Source organism: Falco rusticolus, chromosome 7, assembly GCF_015220075.1.
Source record: "Falco rusticolus isolate bFalRus1 chromosome 7, bFalRus1.pri, whole genome shotgun sequence".
NCBI classification, from domain to species: domain Eukaryota; kingdom Metazoa; phylum Chordata; class Aves; order Falconiformes; family Falconidae; genus Falco; species Falco rusticolus.
This window is the reverse complement of record NC_051193.1, coordinates 10,983,730-11,001,978: the sequence shown is the minus strand read 5'-3', so window position 1 is coordinate 11,001,978 and position 18,249 is coordinate 10,983,730. Positions and strand designations below refer to the sequence as shown.

The window sequence follows — 18,249 nt, the reverse complement described above, 5'->3', positions numbered from 1 at the left end:
GCACCAAGCCAGAACAGATGCTCTGAGAACTGGCATTTTTGTCCTCTCTGAGGTCTTGAGGAAACTATCAGTGCACACAAATATGCCACCTTACAGCGTCCAACATGGAGCACAACCATTATAAAGGAGTAAGGCTTGAATCTTTTACAAAATGCTCTTTTATCCAAGTATACCTTGGCTTCTGCCTATGTCTACCCAACTACTTTGGCATGGTGGTGCCAATTTAGATACAGGGCTTCTGAAGGCAACAGATTCATACAGCACCTGCCAAAGAACAGCAGCGCGCTAGTCCTGTAGTACCTTCCTCTCCTAGAGACAAACTTCCACTGCATTAATTAAAAAAAACATTCCTTTCCTAGCCTTCCCACATCTCTGCACTATCCTTAGAGAAACAAGCACAGATTACCTAGTCTGGAGAGAGCCTTTGGAATGTGTTTGCAGAGTGCATGGCACCAATTTAGTTTTACAAGGCTAGATTCTGAGAATTAAACTTTTTCAATCCCTTGACCGCAGAGAAGCAATAAAGAGAAGCAGGGGAGGAAAGGAGGGGTGTCTGCAGTCACACAGCTTTGTGTGACATCACCTCAAGATTTAATCCTTGAGGATGTGGTTCTGGATCATTAACTGACTCCTTAGACTGGCCATTAGCTTTTTTTTTTTTTTTTTCCTGTCCCTGATCAGTTCTGCCTCTTACTGTCTAAAGAACACAATGTCTCAGTGCAGAAGAGTAAGCATTAATATAGGAGATTAAAAAAAAGCCATATATCCAAATAATCTGTTTTGGGTATAGAGACATGTGCGCTTCTGCCCCTTCTCTTAAAAGCATCCTTCAAAAAACAAAGAACCAGGTTCCAGAAAATATGTGGGAGGACACTCATTTTTCGTTTGTAACTTTTGAGGGTGTGCAGAGGAAACCTGTTCTGGAAAGGATTTTAGCGAACATTTCTACCTCTCTATGTCAGTAATTGTCAAAGAAGTAAAGCTTTTCTCTGCTGGATTTGGGAAGGTTATGAACAAAGCCTGATAAGTAAAACAGGATGGAATAAACAGCCTAAATAAAATGGAAGCAAATATCAATGGAGAGATCAGAAACCGAGCACCTCACCTGCCTTACCTTTGAGCAGCAGAAAAGTTTACTCAGCCTGTGTTGTGCGAGGGCAGTTGTAGGAGGGAACAGGGTGTTTTTAAACCAGATAAAGAATAGTCTATGGCTATAATCCAAAATGCAAATCAGGACTTCCTCTTCCTAACTGCTGCTATGGTTACCCCATGGGTTTGAAGAAGTCATGCCGTTTCCAAAATACTCATCTTCCTTTACCAAGAAAAAGACTCGCCGGCTCCCATCTCCACTGATTGGTTCAATTCATTTAAAAATGCATTGAGTTCTTCTCAATGAAAAGCTTCTTTGATTCAATGGGAGGGAGGGAAGAGTGAGAAAAGGGCAAACAGACAAAAAGAAAGAGGAAACATTAAAAGGAAGTAAAGGAAGAGGAAGAAGGTGGCAGTGTAGGAGTGAGACAGGGACTCAGAGAACTGTGATATCGGCCAGTTTGGGATTTATCAGTGGGAAGAGAATTTCTGAATACACAAAATACAGACACTCTATGACCAGTCTGCACATGAAGTATTTTTTAAAACAAAAATCACTTCCCCAGGAGCTTCCACTTCTCAAACGATCAATGATCTTGCAAGGCCAATCATTTTTAATTTAATACTTCTGGGAACTGGGGGAGAGGGGAACCTTCATCAAACAGGCACAGTTGGCAAGCATCAAGTGTTAGCATTTGGCATCATTTATTACTGTTGTTTATAGTGATATAAATTAGGTTATAGTGATATAATTAATAACCCTAAATTTGGGTGTAATAAATAGCAATATTTATCTAGAACTGCAGTGTCTAGAGAAGTCCAGCCAAACCCACAAAGCATTGAATAGGATGTTGTGACTGTGAGCACACACGTGGGAATGCCAGGTGCGGTGTAGATGGCTTGCAGGTCTGAGCAGATGCAGGGAACAGCTGCGTGAACAAGCTGCTGACAGGAGGATGCACAGCAGGTGCACACAGGACAGCATATGAGCACATCAAAACTTAGCATGCAACTGCACAGGCATGCATGAGCCCACACACAACTCAGTGCTCAACTGCGTGATGAGTTTATGTGGAACACTGTTGACAGCAAAAAGTGTTCTGTTTCTTTGTAAAAAAACTCTTTTCTTGCTACTATAATTTGGGGTTTTTTACAAGTTCCCACACTGAACCCTGCTTTCCAGGTTTTATACAACTGTGACTATAACTGACCTAGTTTCAGGCTGCAAAGATTTCTGCTGAACAGATAAACTTTTTAAAAAAGCAGTTCAAAAAGTTTCACCAAAGGCTACGCTGCACCATTCCTCATAAATCTAGAGTTATCAGAGAACAGTATTTTTCCACATTCTACAAGTTAAAAACAAGCTTAATAGTTAAAACGACAAGTAGGTCTAGATTGAAGAGAAAATGCTCCCAATATGCATACCTCAGTCTTGATTTCAAACTGCTCAAAGGTAACGGTATGTCAATAGCTCATTCTCTAGAGAAAACTCAGTCAAAAGGAGGGGGTAGTGACCAAGGTCTCATAGTCCATTGATAGCAGAGCCAGGAACAAAGCACCTCTCGCTCACTCACTGCATTTTATTGTCACTTTCATAATGAAAATGATACTCTTCTTCATAGATTCTCCAACACTTAATAGAGATTAATTCCTTTTAAAGCTTTCCTGTTTTATTATGATTGCTTTAGTTTAAAAGGGGGCTACAGGTATGGTGAAGGTGGTGAGCCATAATTAAAAACAATGCTTACTATTTTGGAATCTCACAGAACAACTTGTACAAAATAAAGTCAGGCTGCAAGGATACTGTCTGTTAAGTATACGGCTGTCGCTTCAAACTGACTTACACTACTTTTCTGGGACATTTAGATATTAAATACAAGGAAAAAATAGTCTTAAGAAACAAAACTAAAATACACATAACAAAATATACATAAAATACAGCATAACAGGTCAGACCACAGGTCTATATGAGGCAGCATCCCATCAGCAGCAGTGGACAAAAACCAGCCTTTGGAAGAAAATGTAAGATTAACTCTATGAGAAGCAGTATCTATTATTTAATTTAAAATATATAGCCATTGTCAGATGAGCTGAATATTATTTGACAGACCCTACACCTGAGTGCTGTTCAGGATGGAGCAGCACACTCAGCCACACACAGCAACATAACTGTTCACCAATTCTTTCTGGAAGCTTTCTTTTTGGCAGTGATCTATATTTTTATGTGATGACAACCCCACTCATACATGCACGTTTGCATAACCGCTACCTTCATTTAGGACCAGTAACGGGGCTACAAGTCTCTTCATCGCTGACAGACAGGAACGGATTTGCAGAGCACTGACTGAAGTGAAAGGGAGGGTAGAAAGCTGCTTCCCAGCTCAGCCACGCACAGCCAGAGCATAATCGTATTCCTGCAGTCCTATCTGGTGTTAGAAGAACATTCTCCCCATGTAACTTTCAGATCACATTAACCAAAGCAAATACCAAGGCCCTGATCATCTCGTTGCTGCACGAGGCTCCCAAAGCGCGATCGGGTGGTACCCTGCTGGGATGAGCACTCTTCCACCGAGCTGCGCCTGCAGCAGGGAGCCAGCTGGGGAAGGGGCACAGCTGGGCTGTGGGAAGAAATCCTTTGTAACCACGCACTGGCATTGGTCTCCGTGATGAGCAGGGAAGGTATGTGCACCCCAACACACAGGGCTGGGGAGGACGGAGAGTAAGGAGATTCAAAGAACCATCAACAAAAAAGAATACAGCTTTTTCTTAAAGAAAGCAACAGAGGCACCGAAACAGAAGAAATCCTTATTTCACAACAAGAGATAAGATCACCAGTTACCACATGTAAGTATCCCCAGTGTCCAGCACAGAGCCAGGATATTTGTTGGCCTGGATAGTGGATTTGATGCATTCAGTACATCTAGCCTTCAACAGGTGGGAGGTGTGAGAGCACAGCAACTTGCATAAAACTAGGAAGTTCCCCTGCTCCCATCTTTGGCAAGGCTTACCAAACTTTTTAACCCATCACCAGATTTAACTACAGTTTAAGCTCATCTGCACCAGGGAAGGCAAAATAACTTCCAGCGTGACATGAGCTCAGGCAGTACACTTTGTCCAGGTGTCACAGAGAGCCAAGTCCTCCCCTCCTGAGGGTCCCTTCTCTGCTACACTCGCTCCTGACAGCTGGAGAAAAAAGGTCAGACATTCCCTCCAGTCCTCCATCTGCTGGAAACTTTAATTAAGTGCAGTGAAAGGAAAAAAAGAAGAGGGGAAAAAAAGCCACAACCTTTCTTTTTTTGCTTCTGCTGTCTGGAAGGATCAAGGAAGCATTTGGTGCCAGCAGAGGCTTCGAATACTCTGGAGCAGTATCCAGCTACTCTGAACAGTCCTCCCAGACTACAGATATGCTCGAGTCCTGGGGAGCGTAGCAGCACAAAAGCTATGACTCTTCATAGTCACAGACTAGAGACTGTCAGAAAAGCCCTGGCTGCTCTCTGCTGAGCCACTTACCCCAAAATGAAATGAATTAGTTTAGAACCAAACTCAACTCATTTGTCGCTCAGGACTGTTCTGTTTCTGCAGCTCTCAATCTGCAGTCTAACCCAAAAGCAGATGGGAGAGCATAGCGTAAGAAAAGTTGTTCCTCTACACTTTGCTGTGTGTTTCAGTGCTTCTCTAAGCCAATCTTTCACCTTGGGGATTTGTCATGTTTTCCACTGCAGCAAGCCAGGAACACAGCTGTTACAAAACCTGCAAGACCTTATCACCAGGTCAAAATGCACATCTCGCCAGCTACCAGTGGGATGTGAGCATAATGTCCTGCCAGTGCATCAGAGGCAGGAATGACAGTTATTAACTTACAGCCACTCCACAAACACCCAATGAGGTGAACAAACTCCACTGTCCACAGAGACACTGGAGATTTTTTTCCAGTGAAGTGCAAGCCTACTTTATCTTAGTGCAATCTGCAAGCCTTCAGAGGGAATTCCTTTCACTGGCTGCATAGCAATAATTATTTCATGTCATTGTATTAGGAGCAGAGTTATAATTTTCCCACTCATGTACAGGGATAGGGATGTCAATTTAGTGTGGGTGGGTAGGGATGGTATAAGGCTAAGAATACAAGAAGGAATCAGTATTTTCCAAGCTCAGATTCAGTATCTCTTAGGAAACATGTGGGAGGGAAGATTGAAAAGGAGGTGGGAGAAGGAGGGAGCTTCACTACAGGGAAATATTTCCATGAAAATGTGAAAATTTAATAGATCCTTACTCATCTTCCCCCTGCACCGGGCTATACAAAGCATTAATTAAAGCCAGTTATTCCCAAGCATATCTGTCTTGCAGGTGTAGTCTGCCCTGCTCCTTTAGCAGAATAGTAGGCCTCCATTTATCAAGAAAGATCTAGTTTCTCTGGCACCACTAATACTCCATCCAGGCAATTGAGACATCTTATGGCCTTATACAGTACAGAATCACGTACATCTGACAAATGCAAGACAGCACACTGGCCTGTATCTCAGATTCACATTTTCCATACAGGATCGGTAACAGGGTGAATGAGACACAAGACAAAGGGCAATCTACTGACCCATAACATTGAAAATGAGACCTGCTACGCGCCCAGGGGTAACACCTGCAGACAAACCCAGCAAAAGCCCAGGATAAGCATATGTCACAACTCACTTGCCATTGATGACTCCATCAGGATTAAGCATGGGGACAATCTTGAAAATGAAACATTTCCGCAGGAGGTCAGCAATGGGATCACTGCTCACAAGGAACTCCAGGGTCCCCTTCATTACCCAACTGGCATTGCTTTCACTAGGATGAACACGGGCAGTGAGAAACACATAAGGACGATTGCCTGTAAAACATAAAAAAAACCCAAAAATAAAACCAACCCTAGAGAGGACTTCTCTTTGAATAATATCTTTGCAAGTGTGTTTTATTCCTTTTTAATTAAGTTAATAACCCAAGATGTATTTTAGGGAAAATAAGTCTCTAAACGGTCCAGCCATTTACCAAAGGTGCTATTTGCCAGTTGATCCCAGGTTTGGTCCTCAGAACCAGCATGTGCTACTTTCACCCCTATCCCTCTGCTTGTTCATTCTATGACATCTTACAGATATTTACATATACCATTTTGCATGTGCATGTGCAAATTACTGCCTCTCAAAATGGCGCCAGCATACTTTCTGACAATTCTTGAAAGTTCGATCTTATCAGACTTCACTAAGGTTTAAAAGGCAGCTAGAAATTACTTAATTTCCTGAGGTCCTGCTCCATTTTCAGTGTTTCACCATTAACAACTGAGAACTTTCCAAATCTCTAAGCAGATCTGTCAACCCATAAGTGTTTCAAGGACATGCAAGCTATCTGATCTCCGTCAGTAACCTGTGTTTTAGGGTCGGAATCATAACTAATCAAGTTAAACTGGTGTAATTAAAGAAAATTTATGAATGAATGAACGAGACAAGTGGCAGAGGTAGAGTACTCAAAACTAACCATCATTTTGTATCCATCCAACGAAACGTAGAAATAACGCAGATAGCCAAAGCAGGCTGTTACTTTTTGTGGAAAGACAGCTTTCAGTTTTATAGAATACAGGTGCACGCTCATATTTGCAACACTGATTTTTCAGAAGTTGCATCTAGAAGAGTTTGACTGTTTCTAGCAATACATTTGGTATGGGAGACATAAGCTGTGGGAATTTAGGGTAAGAGAGAGGATTTGGGGGGCTGTGTGGATTTTTATTTTTTTTAATAATCAAAGTCTTACTAACAGTTAATTGATAAGCTCTACTGAACCTGTTTCAAAGTAGACTTGCAAATTAACAGAGAAAGTTTCCTTGTTATCAGATATGCTATTTGCTTTTCCTGTGGAAAAAGCACCCACATTTGGTCTAGTTGTAAGTCTCCAAAAACTTTCAGTATACATATGCTTATAAAAGACCAAGTTTGACAGCAGATTCTTTGAGGATCCCATCTGTGCTAAGCGTACTCCAAGGATGGGCCAAGGAAACAGGAGTAGGCAGAGGGAGACACCTGTCAGACGCAGAAAATAAAGGGAAAGGACAAAGCAATTTTCTGTCTTAAAATGATCCTTTTGTGAGCATTCACGATCTCAACCCCACAGACTTCAGTGGAAACCATTATCTGTCAGGGCATCACAGCGATGCCAGGATAGCTTTGTCCTGCTCTAGCAGGTAACATCAGAGCCTGTGCGAGTTGGGTGACCCCAACTGACAGCCTTGGGAGTCGTAACAGGACAAAAAACAGAACCAAAGGCATTAGCAGTGTGCATGTAAACAAACGCTGAATTGGCAAGTTATACATCTTCGCCCTTAGCTCCCAAATCTGTCCTTCAGTTTCCAAATGCTTTACAAACCATTAATCAATTAATGTCGAAACAGGGAGGTAGAACGCTGTGCTGGAAAATACAGATGTTATTAAAGATCTGTTTAGTGATTTGTCTGACAAAGGCTGTGTCTGAGCTCCGAGAATACAGGTGAAACGTCTCATTTCACAGTCAAACAAGGAACAAAACCTAACTTTTCTCCTTAACTGTATATTCTGTACAGTTCTGCTCAATATGTACATTACAGTACAATTTAGTTACATCTTTCAGGGATGCACTCAGATTTGGAAACAATCCCCCCTCGACGCCTCCGCGCTTCCTTGCTTTCCTCCTAAGCAGTTGGTGCATGCTAACAGAATGAACTGCACTCTCAGCTCAAAGAGCTCACACAGAACAGTCATATTCTGGTCCAGTAAAGCAACTGGAGCTCTGTTTCTCAATAGCCATACATTAGTCTTTTATCACTCTTACTCCTTTACCTTACTGTGAGACTAGTATATTTTGTGTGCCTATGGCACTTCTGTATTGCAAAAGATTCCTTTTGTGGACTACAAAACTGTGGAACTACTAGCCTTTCTGGGGTTTTTCTTTTTCCAAAACTGGAGTACACAACTTCTATTCTGGCCCAGCTAGTTGTGTGTTATGGTCTACCTTAGTAATGCTCTCAAATAGCAACAAGCAAAAAAATAGCTTTCATGAAGACATGAGCTGCATTTTGCCATTTCCAAACATTTTCTTCTTTCTCCCATCACACCATGATTTAGTGCTGTTTTGCAGGCTCATTGCTGGGCTAAACTTATGGGACTGTACTGTTGTAGCTGAGAATGAGGCTCTTGAGGACTCCTAATGGACAGCAGCTGTAAATAGCACAAAGCAAAACAAAATGTGTTCTCTTTTGCAATTGATGAATACAGCTTTAACAACTCTTATCTCTTCTATATATTGAGAGAGAGAGCACGGGTTCTTGAAAGCTTCTTTCCTCAGTGAAAATAAGAAAAAAGAAACTCTAAACAAGGACTTTCTCATCTCAGAAACCCAGGAAAGTTTGCCATAATTCTGCTGATTGCAAAGAGTATGGGACTGACACAGACCTGAGTTCTGTTCTTCCTCTCAAGGCTGATCACAGTCAAGTTTGTCTTAGATTCAATGTCAGAAAAGCTTCTGGAGTTTCCAGATCTTAAAACCCAGGAAATGGGGGGTGGGGAAGAGACCAGACAGAGATCATCTACATTGTTTCTCTATGGGTGACGATGGAGGGGCCCATAGCCTGTAGGTCCAGTCCAGGAAATCTACTCCAGTTAAAGCTTCCTTTAAAAGCTCCCCTTCTGACAAGCACATCCGCAGCTCTGACATCCCATCCACAAAAGAGTTGTACCAGTGAGGAAACCACAGAGCTTGTTAATGGCCTGTCCCTTCACGGAAGCCATCACAGCCAAACCCCACACTGTGCTCCCCCAAACTGCACCCAGCATGGAGGCTAATGAAGCAGTAAATAGAGCAAAGAGCTGACGACATGGCCATAAAACTTGCTACCCTTGAAACACCTGGGAAACAAAGATTTAACTCTGTGGCAGGCAGGAGTCATTCAATCAGCATCTCCAGTTACTAATCGGCCTTGATATTATTGTGATAACTGGGATAAACATTAGAACTCGTGAAAGTAGAGGACAGGAGCACCAGGCAGCCATACTCAGTACTCCCAGCCGGCAAGCACCAGTCAAGATTTCTGCACTCAGCTAATCTGTTTCACTTCATTCCTGACTTCCAACACTCCCGTGACAGCAGTCCTGACCAGACCACCTCAGCGTTACCCAGCATAGCTTACTGGCTTACACCGGTGCCCTGCTGCCCTTCTCTCTGTGTTGTTTCAGAGTCCCTTGTACTACCCTCCCATACCCTACTGCACCTAACCTCAGTACACACAATCACAAGCTTTCTCGTATGCATCATTCCAGGGTCAGAATTGAGCTTAAGTCTTCAAAATCCTCAGGCTGACACTTAGGCAGATCCTCCCCAAGTTCTGGGGAAGCTGCCAGCAAGCTTAGGTCAGCCATTTATCTCTGCAAAGCCCACATGACACGTAACCTTCTCTGGGAATGTAAATAATAAAAAGAGAAAGCAGAGGAACCTTTTCATGCTACATAAAGCCTTATGCAACAGATCATGTCTTCTTACACTGTGTTACATGTCGACATGCCCAGAATGTAACGTGGCACCAACAGTACCCAAGGTGAGAGATTAAAGCATCACTGATTCCTCTGGCAACACTTTGCGCAAAACCCCTTTGAGTAGTAATTCGACTAACGTATCACCTGCTTCCCATGTCCACTTGTCTTTGACTGTGGATATATGCATGAAAATAAGAGCTTTGTTCTTCCAGGTCTGCTAACTTGCTGCTTAAACTCCTGCCTGTTATAAGGATCCACCTCTAGTCATGTCATCACCAAGGTTCACTAAGAGGTGACTTTGATGTCACTAATCATGACATCAGTTGGGGAAAGAGCAGCCTGAAAGAAATGAACAAAACCCCATTAACACAGCAGTGTCCCTCATCAAGAGGAGCACAGAAAGGAAATGAAATGCAGTTCCAGATGCCCTGACCTGGGCCGATGTTCTAAATTATTTCAAGCTGAGATTTGAGCTATGCCATTTGTAAAGGGACAGGGCACTGAAACAACACAGGGCTAGGATTTTGTAAGGAGCCAGAGGGAATTATATACACAGCATGTGAGAAATTCAACCTAGATCCAGGTCTTGACTGGAATTTTTCTGGCTGTGCTTCTGCACACCCCTCTTCCCTTTACCCAAGCCCAGCACCATTAAGACATAGAATTATTTTATTCCCTTTTGCCTAAATACAGCATGACTTTATGATGAACATTACGTAAATTGAAGGGTCAAGTTTACCCCAGGACATAGTATACAGAAACTGAGAAAGGTGAACTCTCCTTCCAACTTAGTTGTGGCCACTAACAGGGTATTCTGCGAGTCAAACGATGGGTAAACAGGAGGAGCAACACGTAGCTCTTCCACATGTCACAGCTGCATCCCGTCCTGGATACATCTGATACGCCCAAGGCTGCATAGTCATGCAAAGTCAAAGAGAACACAGGATATGGTGTGACGTACAAAGAATATATTACAGTATCTTTGTAAAAAGCATCAAATACTGAAATCACAGAAAACACAAGACTGACCTGAGCCAGAATCTGCGTCAGACACTTTACCCTCCTCCTAAAACTTCCAATAGTTGTCAGTCTTCCAGTTGACTTAAGACAGAGTAATTCTTTACCCATCTCCCCCCACCCCAACATTGCTGTCTCCTTGCTGACCCTGCTTTTGGTTAAATGCTCCAAAGAGCAGACACATCTTAAGACAGAGGCAAAATACACAGTCTGGCAGGACCAGCTGTTATTTTTCAGAATTATCAATGAGCTATTCCCTTCTTAAATAAGCCTATATTATATGCATTATTACTGTTAGCTATGGCAAAGAAGTGAACGTTACAAATTGCCTCAGCTGCCTGTTCTCTACCTTCGTAGCTTGATGGGGGAGTTTCAGGCTCCAAGTTGCTTGGCAACCTCCTTTTGTGCATGTGTTTTATGAATTCATTCACCTCTGAATCAGAGATGATCAGGGACCTGAACATGGGTACAGCCTGCCCAGCCTCGGTGCAGCTTGACATCCTGCTATCCGTGGTTCTTAATTCCAGGAAATCGGTAAGCAAATTGTCAAGCCCATTTTGGGCAGACTGTAAAACCCCAAGCTCTGAGGGCAGTAGGAACCACCCCTATTATTTAGTGTGACCTTATGTACAACTGAGGCCAAAGGAAACCCATGTGAACTAATTCCTGTTCAAATCAAAAGGTGCCTCTTGCTGAAGATTGGGGAAGAAACAAATCCTGTATTCAAAACTTGCTCCCATGGAAACTCTACTATAACTTTTTGGAAACTGTCTCAGTTTATAACTAACATTTCCATCCTAAGCAAGCATCTATACCTGAATTAATCTAGCTGAAATTTCCAGTCACTGCATTATGATCCATTTTTGGATACGCCAGCTCAACATTCACCGGCATATCCTGCCCCGCTCCGCACACCCCCTGAACTGCTCCGATAGCATCCAGCTTCAAATTGAAACCATCTAGCTGTTGCTGTCTACCTTATTAGACTGCTAATGTGAGCAACCTTGCACTTACACCGAGCAGAGGGTTCTCTCCCCAGCGCACTCCCAGGAGCACGGGCTGCTGCCGCCGGCACTGCCAGGAGCACCGGGCACGGCCTGCAGCCCGCACCGGGGCGGCCGCCTGCTCCCACCACAGCCCTGCCTGGGCTGCGGGTGCAGAGCTTATAGGGGCCGTGGCTTTCTGCTGGGTGGATGCCATTGCTCCCTGGTGGATGCCATTGCTCCCTGGTGGAGCTGGCAGAGCCCCAGCCCTTCCTGCACACCCTCCCATGCCAGCCGCCCCACCAGGCCCCGTCTGCCAGTGCTCCCCAAGGGCTTTTATAGGTGTGGGGGGCTTGGCTGCCATCACTCCTGGCCCTCTCCTCAGCTGCTGTCGTGTGAGCTGCTGACTCCTGGCAGGTCTCTTGGCTCCCCTGAGGTTCCCCAGCCCAGGACCCCCTCCATGCACCATGCTGGGGCGCACCACCACGAATCAGGCCAGCACCGGAGCTGCTCGCCTCAGCTGGGGAGTAGCATTGGTTACACCACCTTTAAATCTCCTGCCATTTCTCCTGGCCCTGCCCAGGCCCCCTCAGCTGCTCCTGCAGGAACTGTGGGCTCCTGGTAGGTCTCTGCGCTCCCCTTAGCCAGATTCTAAGGGAATCAAATCAAGATGGGGGACAGCTGGTTAGGAAGAAGTACTGCCAAGAAGGATCAGGGGATTATAGCAGATGAGTTAGTGATGCAAAGCAGTCCCAAATATGGCAGCTCTCCTGGGACGAGCTACAGGCAAGGTCACAGCTAGGACAAGGAACGTTGTTACTTTGCTCTGCTCAACCCAACGAACAAAAACAAATAGCGGTAGTGCTGTGCTTACTGCTGGCCACCATAGTTTAAAAATTAAGGCAATGAAAATTGAAGAGGTCATTAAGAATGATAAAAAATGCAGAAGTCATAAGTTATGAAGAAAAATTGGAGAAAATGGGTTTTAAACTCAGAAAGGAAAGACGAACAGAGGAAGGAGATAGCCTTTACATTGCAAAAGGCTGCTAGAAAGAGACAACAATCAGATGTTCTCACTGTTCACTGGGACTAGGTTGCACTAAAAAAAATACGAATTACTGTCTATCAGGTAAGTCAAACTGTAGGGACTTGACTGCCTTCATTGGCATGCCCACATATTCATTTTATCTTCTGCTAGGTCCTTATTCATAAGGTCCTACAACAAGCCACTCTGCCACAGTGCCCAGAACAGTGTCAGTACGAGGCCTATGGCCACCTAGGTCATTCTAGCTACCCCTTTAGAAATTTCGTCCAAGATTCCCCTCTAGTCTTCTGAAATTACCTCTGTGTCTGAGAGCTGATGGAATCCAGTCCACAGGGCACCTCAGCCATCTCCTTTGATCTCCTTGATGCAATGTGTCTGATTACTACTTAATGTTAGCCACTTTAAAGTATGTTAAATATTAGCCACTAACTAGCAACTAATCAGAAATATTTCATCATCATGATATTTTGTCATCACTTGGGCTTCTTCCCACATAGGGATCTGAAACATTTATGGAAAGTTCTGTCTTGCCTGCTCAGTTCGTGACAGTCCTGCTACTTTAAAATTTCTGTAATATAATTACCGGGATTCCTTTCATTAGTAACTATCTTCCAAAGCCCCTCTATTATCCTTAAGTCTACCAGCTCCCAGCTCCTCTGTAGGTACCCTGATAAAGAGGTTAGAAGCAAACACTAGGATCAGCTCCAGGAGTCCTCCCAACAGATTAACTAGCTAGTTGATGTAAGGAGCTCCAGATTATCTATCAATGGCAGGCAAGGATCTATCATCCCCTGCTTCTATAACTTGCACATTACGGCCTTAATTTGTTCTATGGCAGCATGCAATTTCAGATACTCAAGTATTTGGTCCTGCCATGGCCTGACTATCAATCTGTATGTTTTTCAGCCAGTGTGGAAGGAACACAGATTGCCTTGCCGAGACTCAAGACTTCTGAGACATGTTAAGTAGGGAAAAAACCAAAATTTTTCAAGTTAGGTACATGTGTGACTCTTTTACCTTCTGGGTTTTTCATATAAAGGTAACAAACACTGGCCCAAGAAAAGAACCAGTCAGTGGATGCTCAGAAGACTGGAAGACACTGGAGCAGAGGTCCATCAAAACTGACTACACAGTGTTCTTATTCAGTATGATTAGAGAAGTGGCAGCATTGCCCCGGACTGTCCCATGCCCAAAAGAAGGTGCAGGCAGGAAAGAAGTGCAGACATCTGCAGAATAACTTGTGTACAGGCAGAGTGCAGAGATCCATAGAGCTATGAAATCCATGGGCTCCTTTCTGAGAGAAGGATTTCGCCTGAAATTAAATCAGGCAGGAGGAGCAGGCTGAAAAAGCTTCCATTGTCATAAAAATATCTCCCTGGGTAATCCACAGTGATGGAAAAAGGAAACTCTGATAATTTATGTGACAGTTTAATGGGATTTTGGTGACACACGATACTTTAGAAAGAATTTGCACAAATAGGACAGACAGGACTTTAATAAGGCTTCAGCTCCAAAACAGCAATATTTTCACCCCTTGCTTTTACATTTAATTCTATATACCCACCACGAACTCACAGCCCATCTATCTCATTTGCAAGGCACATTTCCACACTGTAAGAGCAAGAACTCTGCACTTTTTAGTTACGTCCCTAGCCAGAGAGACCTCTGAGTATCTGATCCCTAAAGGGATCAAGCTGACTTTGCACCTAGAGGGCAGAGCATCACTGAGCTGTGAATTTTGAGGCATGAACTGCCCTCCAGCCATGTCCCCAGTTCTGCGGATGGCATTAATAGCTTCTATACAGAAATGAAGGGCAGCAGATGGACAGTCTGCAGCAGGAGTTGATTGCAGAGGGGATGCCCCCAGAGCACACTCTAGGAGTAAATGGCTTTCACACTGTGAGTAATGTCTGGACCCACATCTCCTGCTTATGAGATACAGCCTTTACCCCAGTGTAATACCCCATACCCTTCACTGCCATCACTTTGAGAACAGGCACAGCAGCAACAGGAATTGCTTAGAGTACTAAACTAGGGTGAAGCCAGGGTTAATGGGATGTAACTTCACAAAGGAACATTTAGGCTGAATATCAGTGAGTTATATTGAAGAGTCTCCCCTGTGGAGAGGTAGAAGTTAACATTAAAACCACATTGCCCAGAGCACAAGAAGCCATTCTGTACACAACAATCTTGCACTAGCTGGGGACAAATATAACCCAACAGGCATTTGTTTTCTTTGCTAATTTCAATGGTTCCAGTTCTGAAGCCCTTGTTTTTCTGAAAAAACTCCTTCTAGAAACCTAGGTAGGAGAGAAATGATAAAAAACTGTGTGAAGATCTCAATATTTTTCCCAGTCCTTCTGCAACTGCAGCAAGCTAAGATCAACCTAGGACCTGCACTGGGGCCTGTTAGCCCTAAAATGGGCATGGAAAACGGAGAACCTGTCAGTGTTTTTTTCATCACTGGGAATAATAGCCAAATTTAACAGGAAAATAAATTAACTGCTGTGTAGTCCTTCAAGGTTTCCTGCTCTACAAAAGACAAATTCTATACTAAAGAGTTCTTTTGCCCATAAGCTGTCTATACAGAACAGATTTAAAACACAACTAATGCCACCTACGGCATAAAGCAATGTTTATTCTTAAATATGTGCTGTGTCTTTAAGAGGCACAGATCCATCTCTGCCTCTGACTTGAGGTCTTCCTCAGGGAATGACTTGTAAGAAATAAAATATATTAAAAGGAAGTGCAATCAGAGGCTTTCATTATCAAAGGGATAAAATATCAATTTTTGTTACGATAAAAAGCATCAGATTGGCTCTGATGGGAAAAATTAAATTCTTATTCTTCACTTGATTTGATATTTATCACTCCATTGCTCCAGAAATATCCTGGCAGGGAATGTTTCTTAAAAATTTTCTCCTGCAGTAAGCAAGCTATGAGAGTTTTAGCTTGTATGTTTTGTTACGTATGGAAAACTCAGGAGAAAAAGGAAAGAAAGCAGACAAGTCGACAAAAGACACCGTCTAGCAATTCACTGTGTCAACAACTTCACAGTAAAGGCCCTTCTGCAGGTGCACCTCGTTTGTGGCATCACTAAATTGACTTTTACATCATTGCTGTCCAAGTCTATCCTAAAGTTTAAAACTGCATTTCACAGAGCTGACCCCAAAGGAAATTCTCTTTCTACAGACAAGAAATTGATAAGGTAAAACTGTCTCCCAATTTTGAATAATGAATCTTGTCTTGGTGACAAGTTCTTAGCTGAACTCCCCAAACAACTAGGCAAGAGAATGCAAATAAGGGAGCAACATAAAAGCTCTTTCAATTGAATCATCATGACAGCAAAACTGATATTGGCCCAATGATCTTGTATCACGACATAAGCAGCACCACTTTTAATCTTCTAGACTATGTGACACGTTGTGTAAAAGACGCAAAGTAGAGTTGGACTAAACTGAAAGTATTTAACAGCAGAATGACACAGAAATATCTTTAAACTAGAAAACTATCCTACTGTCCACCCCTGAATGGTACAGCTTCCTGCCTACTTTAGCCTTGACAAGAAGCCTACTTCTATGTATAAGGTTTTATTTTGATAAAGACCAAAGCGGGAGGCACCAGCACTTCATGTCTACAACATGATAAATGGAACTTCTTTTTTTTAATTCATACCAGTAGCTGATCTAGTATAGGTGGCAGGTCCTAATCTCTATTTCCCTACGGCCCTCCAGTAGTACCCTCAAAACAACACAGTGTTTTAACATCTTGTGTTCAAATCTCAGATCAAGAGCTCACATTAGTTGTTTAGGCCATAAGTAGAACATAAGTTTCCCAAGGAAACTAATAGAGATGAACATTGAAGTTCATAAGCAAGCTCATACTGTATTATTTTCAAGCAGTTCTACTACTGAAATACCCTGAGGATGAAGAAAGAATCAGGATCATATAGCATAATCAGAATTCCAGAATACTTGACAGAAAACTAGGTGGAACAAAATTTGCCACTACATAAAATAGATAACATGGAGAAATTTCAAACAGCACGTGGAAAGACACTAAGCAGTCACTGCCTAAGTCAGTAACAAGTTCTTCCCTTCAGATGCTAGCAAAACTGTTTCTAATGAATGATGTGTTCCTAGATCAGTCACTATGGGGACTGAAACATCAAGCTAGGAAGACTAGTAGTCTGGTTGAGAAAAAATATTGCTTCTTACGAGTAAGACATTAGGAAGGCTAGGGAAAGGAAAAAATTGTTCTTTTTCCCCACAAGTTGCTACAAAGCACAGAAAAAGCTACTTGTGAGTAAAGGAGTCAGGCTGTAAAACAGTTTTGGCGAACCCAGAAGGAACACAAGTAGAAGTAAAACATGAGATGTCCTTCCTCACCACTCCATGTATCATTGCAAAAGTGGGAGTTTTCACACAAGAGGTTTTGTTCTTTATTTCATAGTTTCCTAAGTGATATTCAATTTATTAAAGAAAAAAAAAAATACCCAGAAGGTTCTTTTAGGCAAATAATTTAACAGCACAAGTAACAGCTGCTAATCAGTTTGAATTTCTGATGTGCATTGTTGTACAGACTAGCTTCATGAAGCTAATACTGGGGTACATTTCCTCAGTCCCAGTGCCTTCCTGCATTTGCAGCCCAACATTTCCCCAGTAGAATTTTGAACTTTTCCAACTGCTGCTGTCACAGAATCCTCAGCCATTCTTTAGAGCCTGTACAATCCATGGCATGAGCTACTTTCTCTCACTTGCCATAAGAAGCACTCATATTGAAACCATTATATTTCAGAGCTTTCACTGCCACTTCATCTTCCGCTCTGTAAACTATCAGAATGCTTTTAAAAGAAACAGTTATTTAAATAAAAGAAAAACCCTGTAAATCATGGTCATGACAAGCTAATGGCTAGCATTGAAAAGATGATTTATCTCCCTGTTATATCTAACAAAGCTTCTTATGCTGATACCTTGTTTTCAAAATATGAAGAGACTTCTAATGGATGTTTTCTAACTGCAAGAATATACAGATAATGAGAAATACCTTACATCAAAGAATAACCTTCACCTGCCATCTAACATCCCCATCAACTCTCAAAATCAAAAGTTGTTCTTAAATTATTTTTGTTTTCTGTACTATTTAGTGTGCCTCCTTCATGGATGAAGAAATCAACTATTCAGTTTCACTGCCTGTTTGTAAGCCAAATTAATTTTAGAGTTTGCATGCATTAGCTGCATGCTTTAATTTGATTTATTTTATTTGATTTCTCTCTATTAAATTACATTTCAGGCAGGTTAGATGGCCTCACAGGGAGCATCTCACCAGCAACACCCTTTGTGCAAACAGCAATTATTTTATCTGAGCTGAGCCTAATTTCAAGTTACATCTTCATAGGCTGACAAATAAGGTCATGGTATCTGCATTGCAAGTGATAGCTCAACTGGTGAGAAAAGACCTTCGACAAGCTAGAAGGTGGGTCCCAGGAATGTTCTGATTAAAAGGGTACGATATAGGGTATGAAATTAAGCAAGTCATCACTGATGGGCAGGAACACTGTTTCAAGTCTAGCTACAGACATGCTGCATAA

General features: G+C 42.5%; 1 protein-coding gene across 1 annotated transcript in view; it reads right to left on the bottom strand.

The window, feature by feature from the left end:
• Positions 1-18,249, bottom strand: part of AGBL1 (ATP/GTP binding protein like 1) — a 332,766-nt gene that overhangs the window by 170,902 nt on the left and 143,615 nt on the right. Inside the window, exon 18 of the mRNA XM_037393817.1 lies at positions 5,773-5,953. Within this exon, the coding sequence (XP_037249714.1) occupies positions 5,773-5,953 (181 nt within the window). The remainder of the gene's footprint in view (positions 1-5,772; positions 5,954-18,249) is intronic.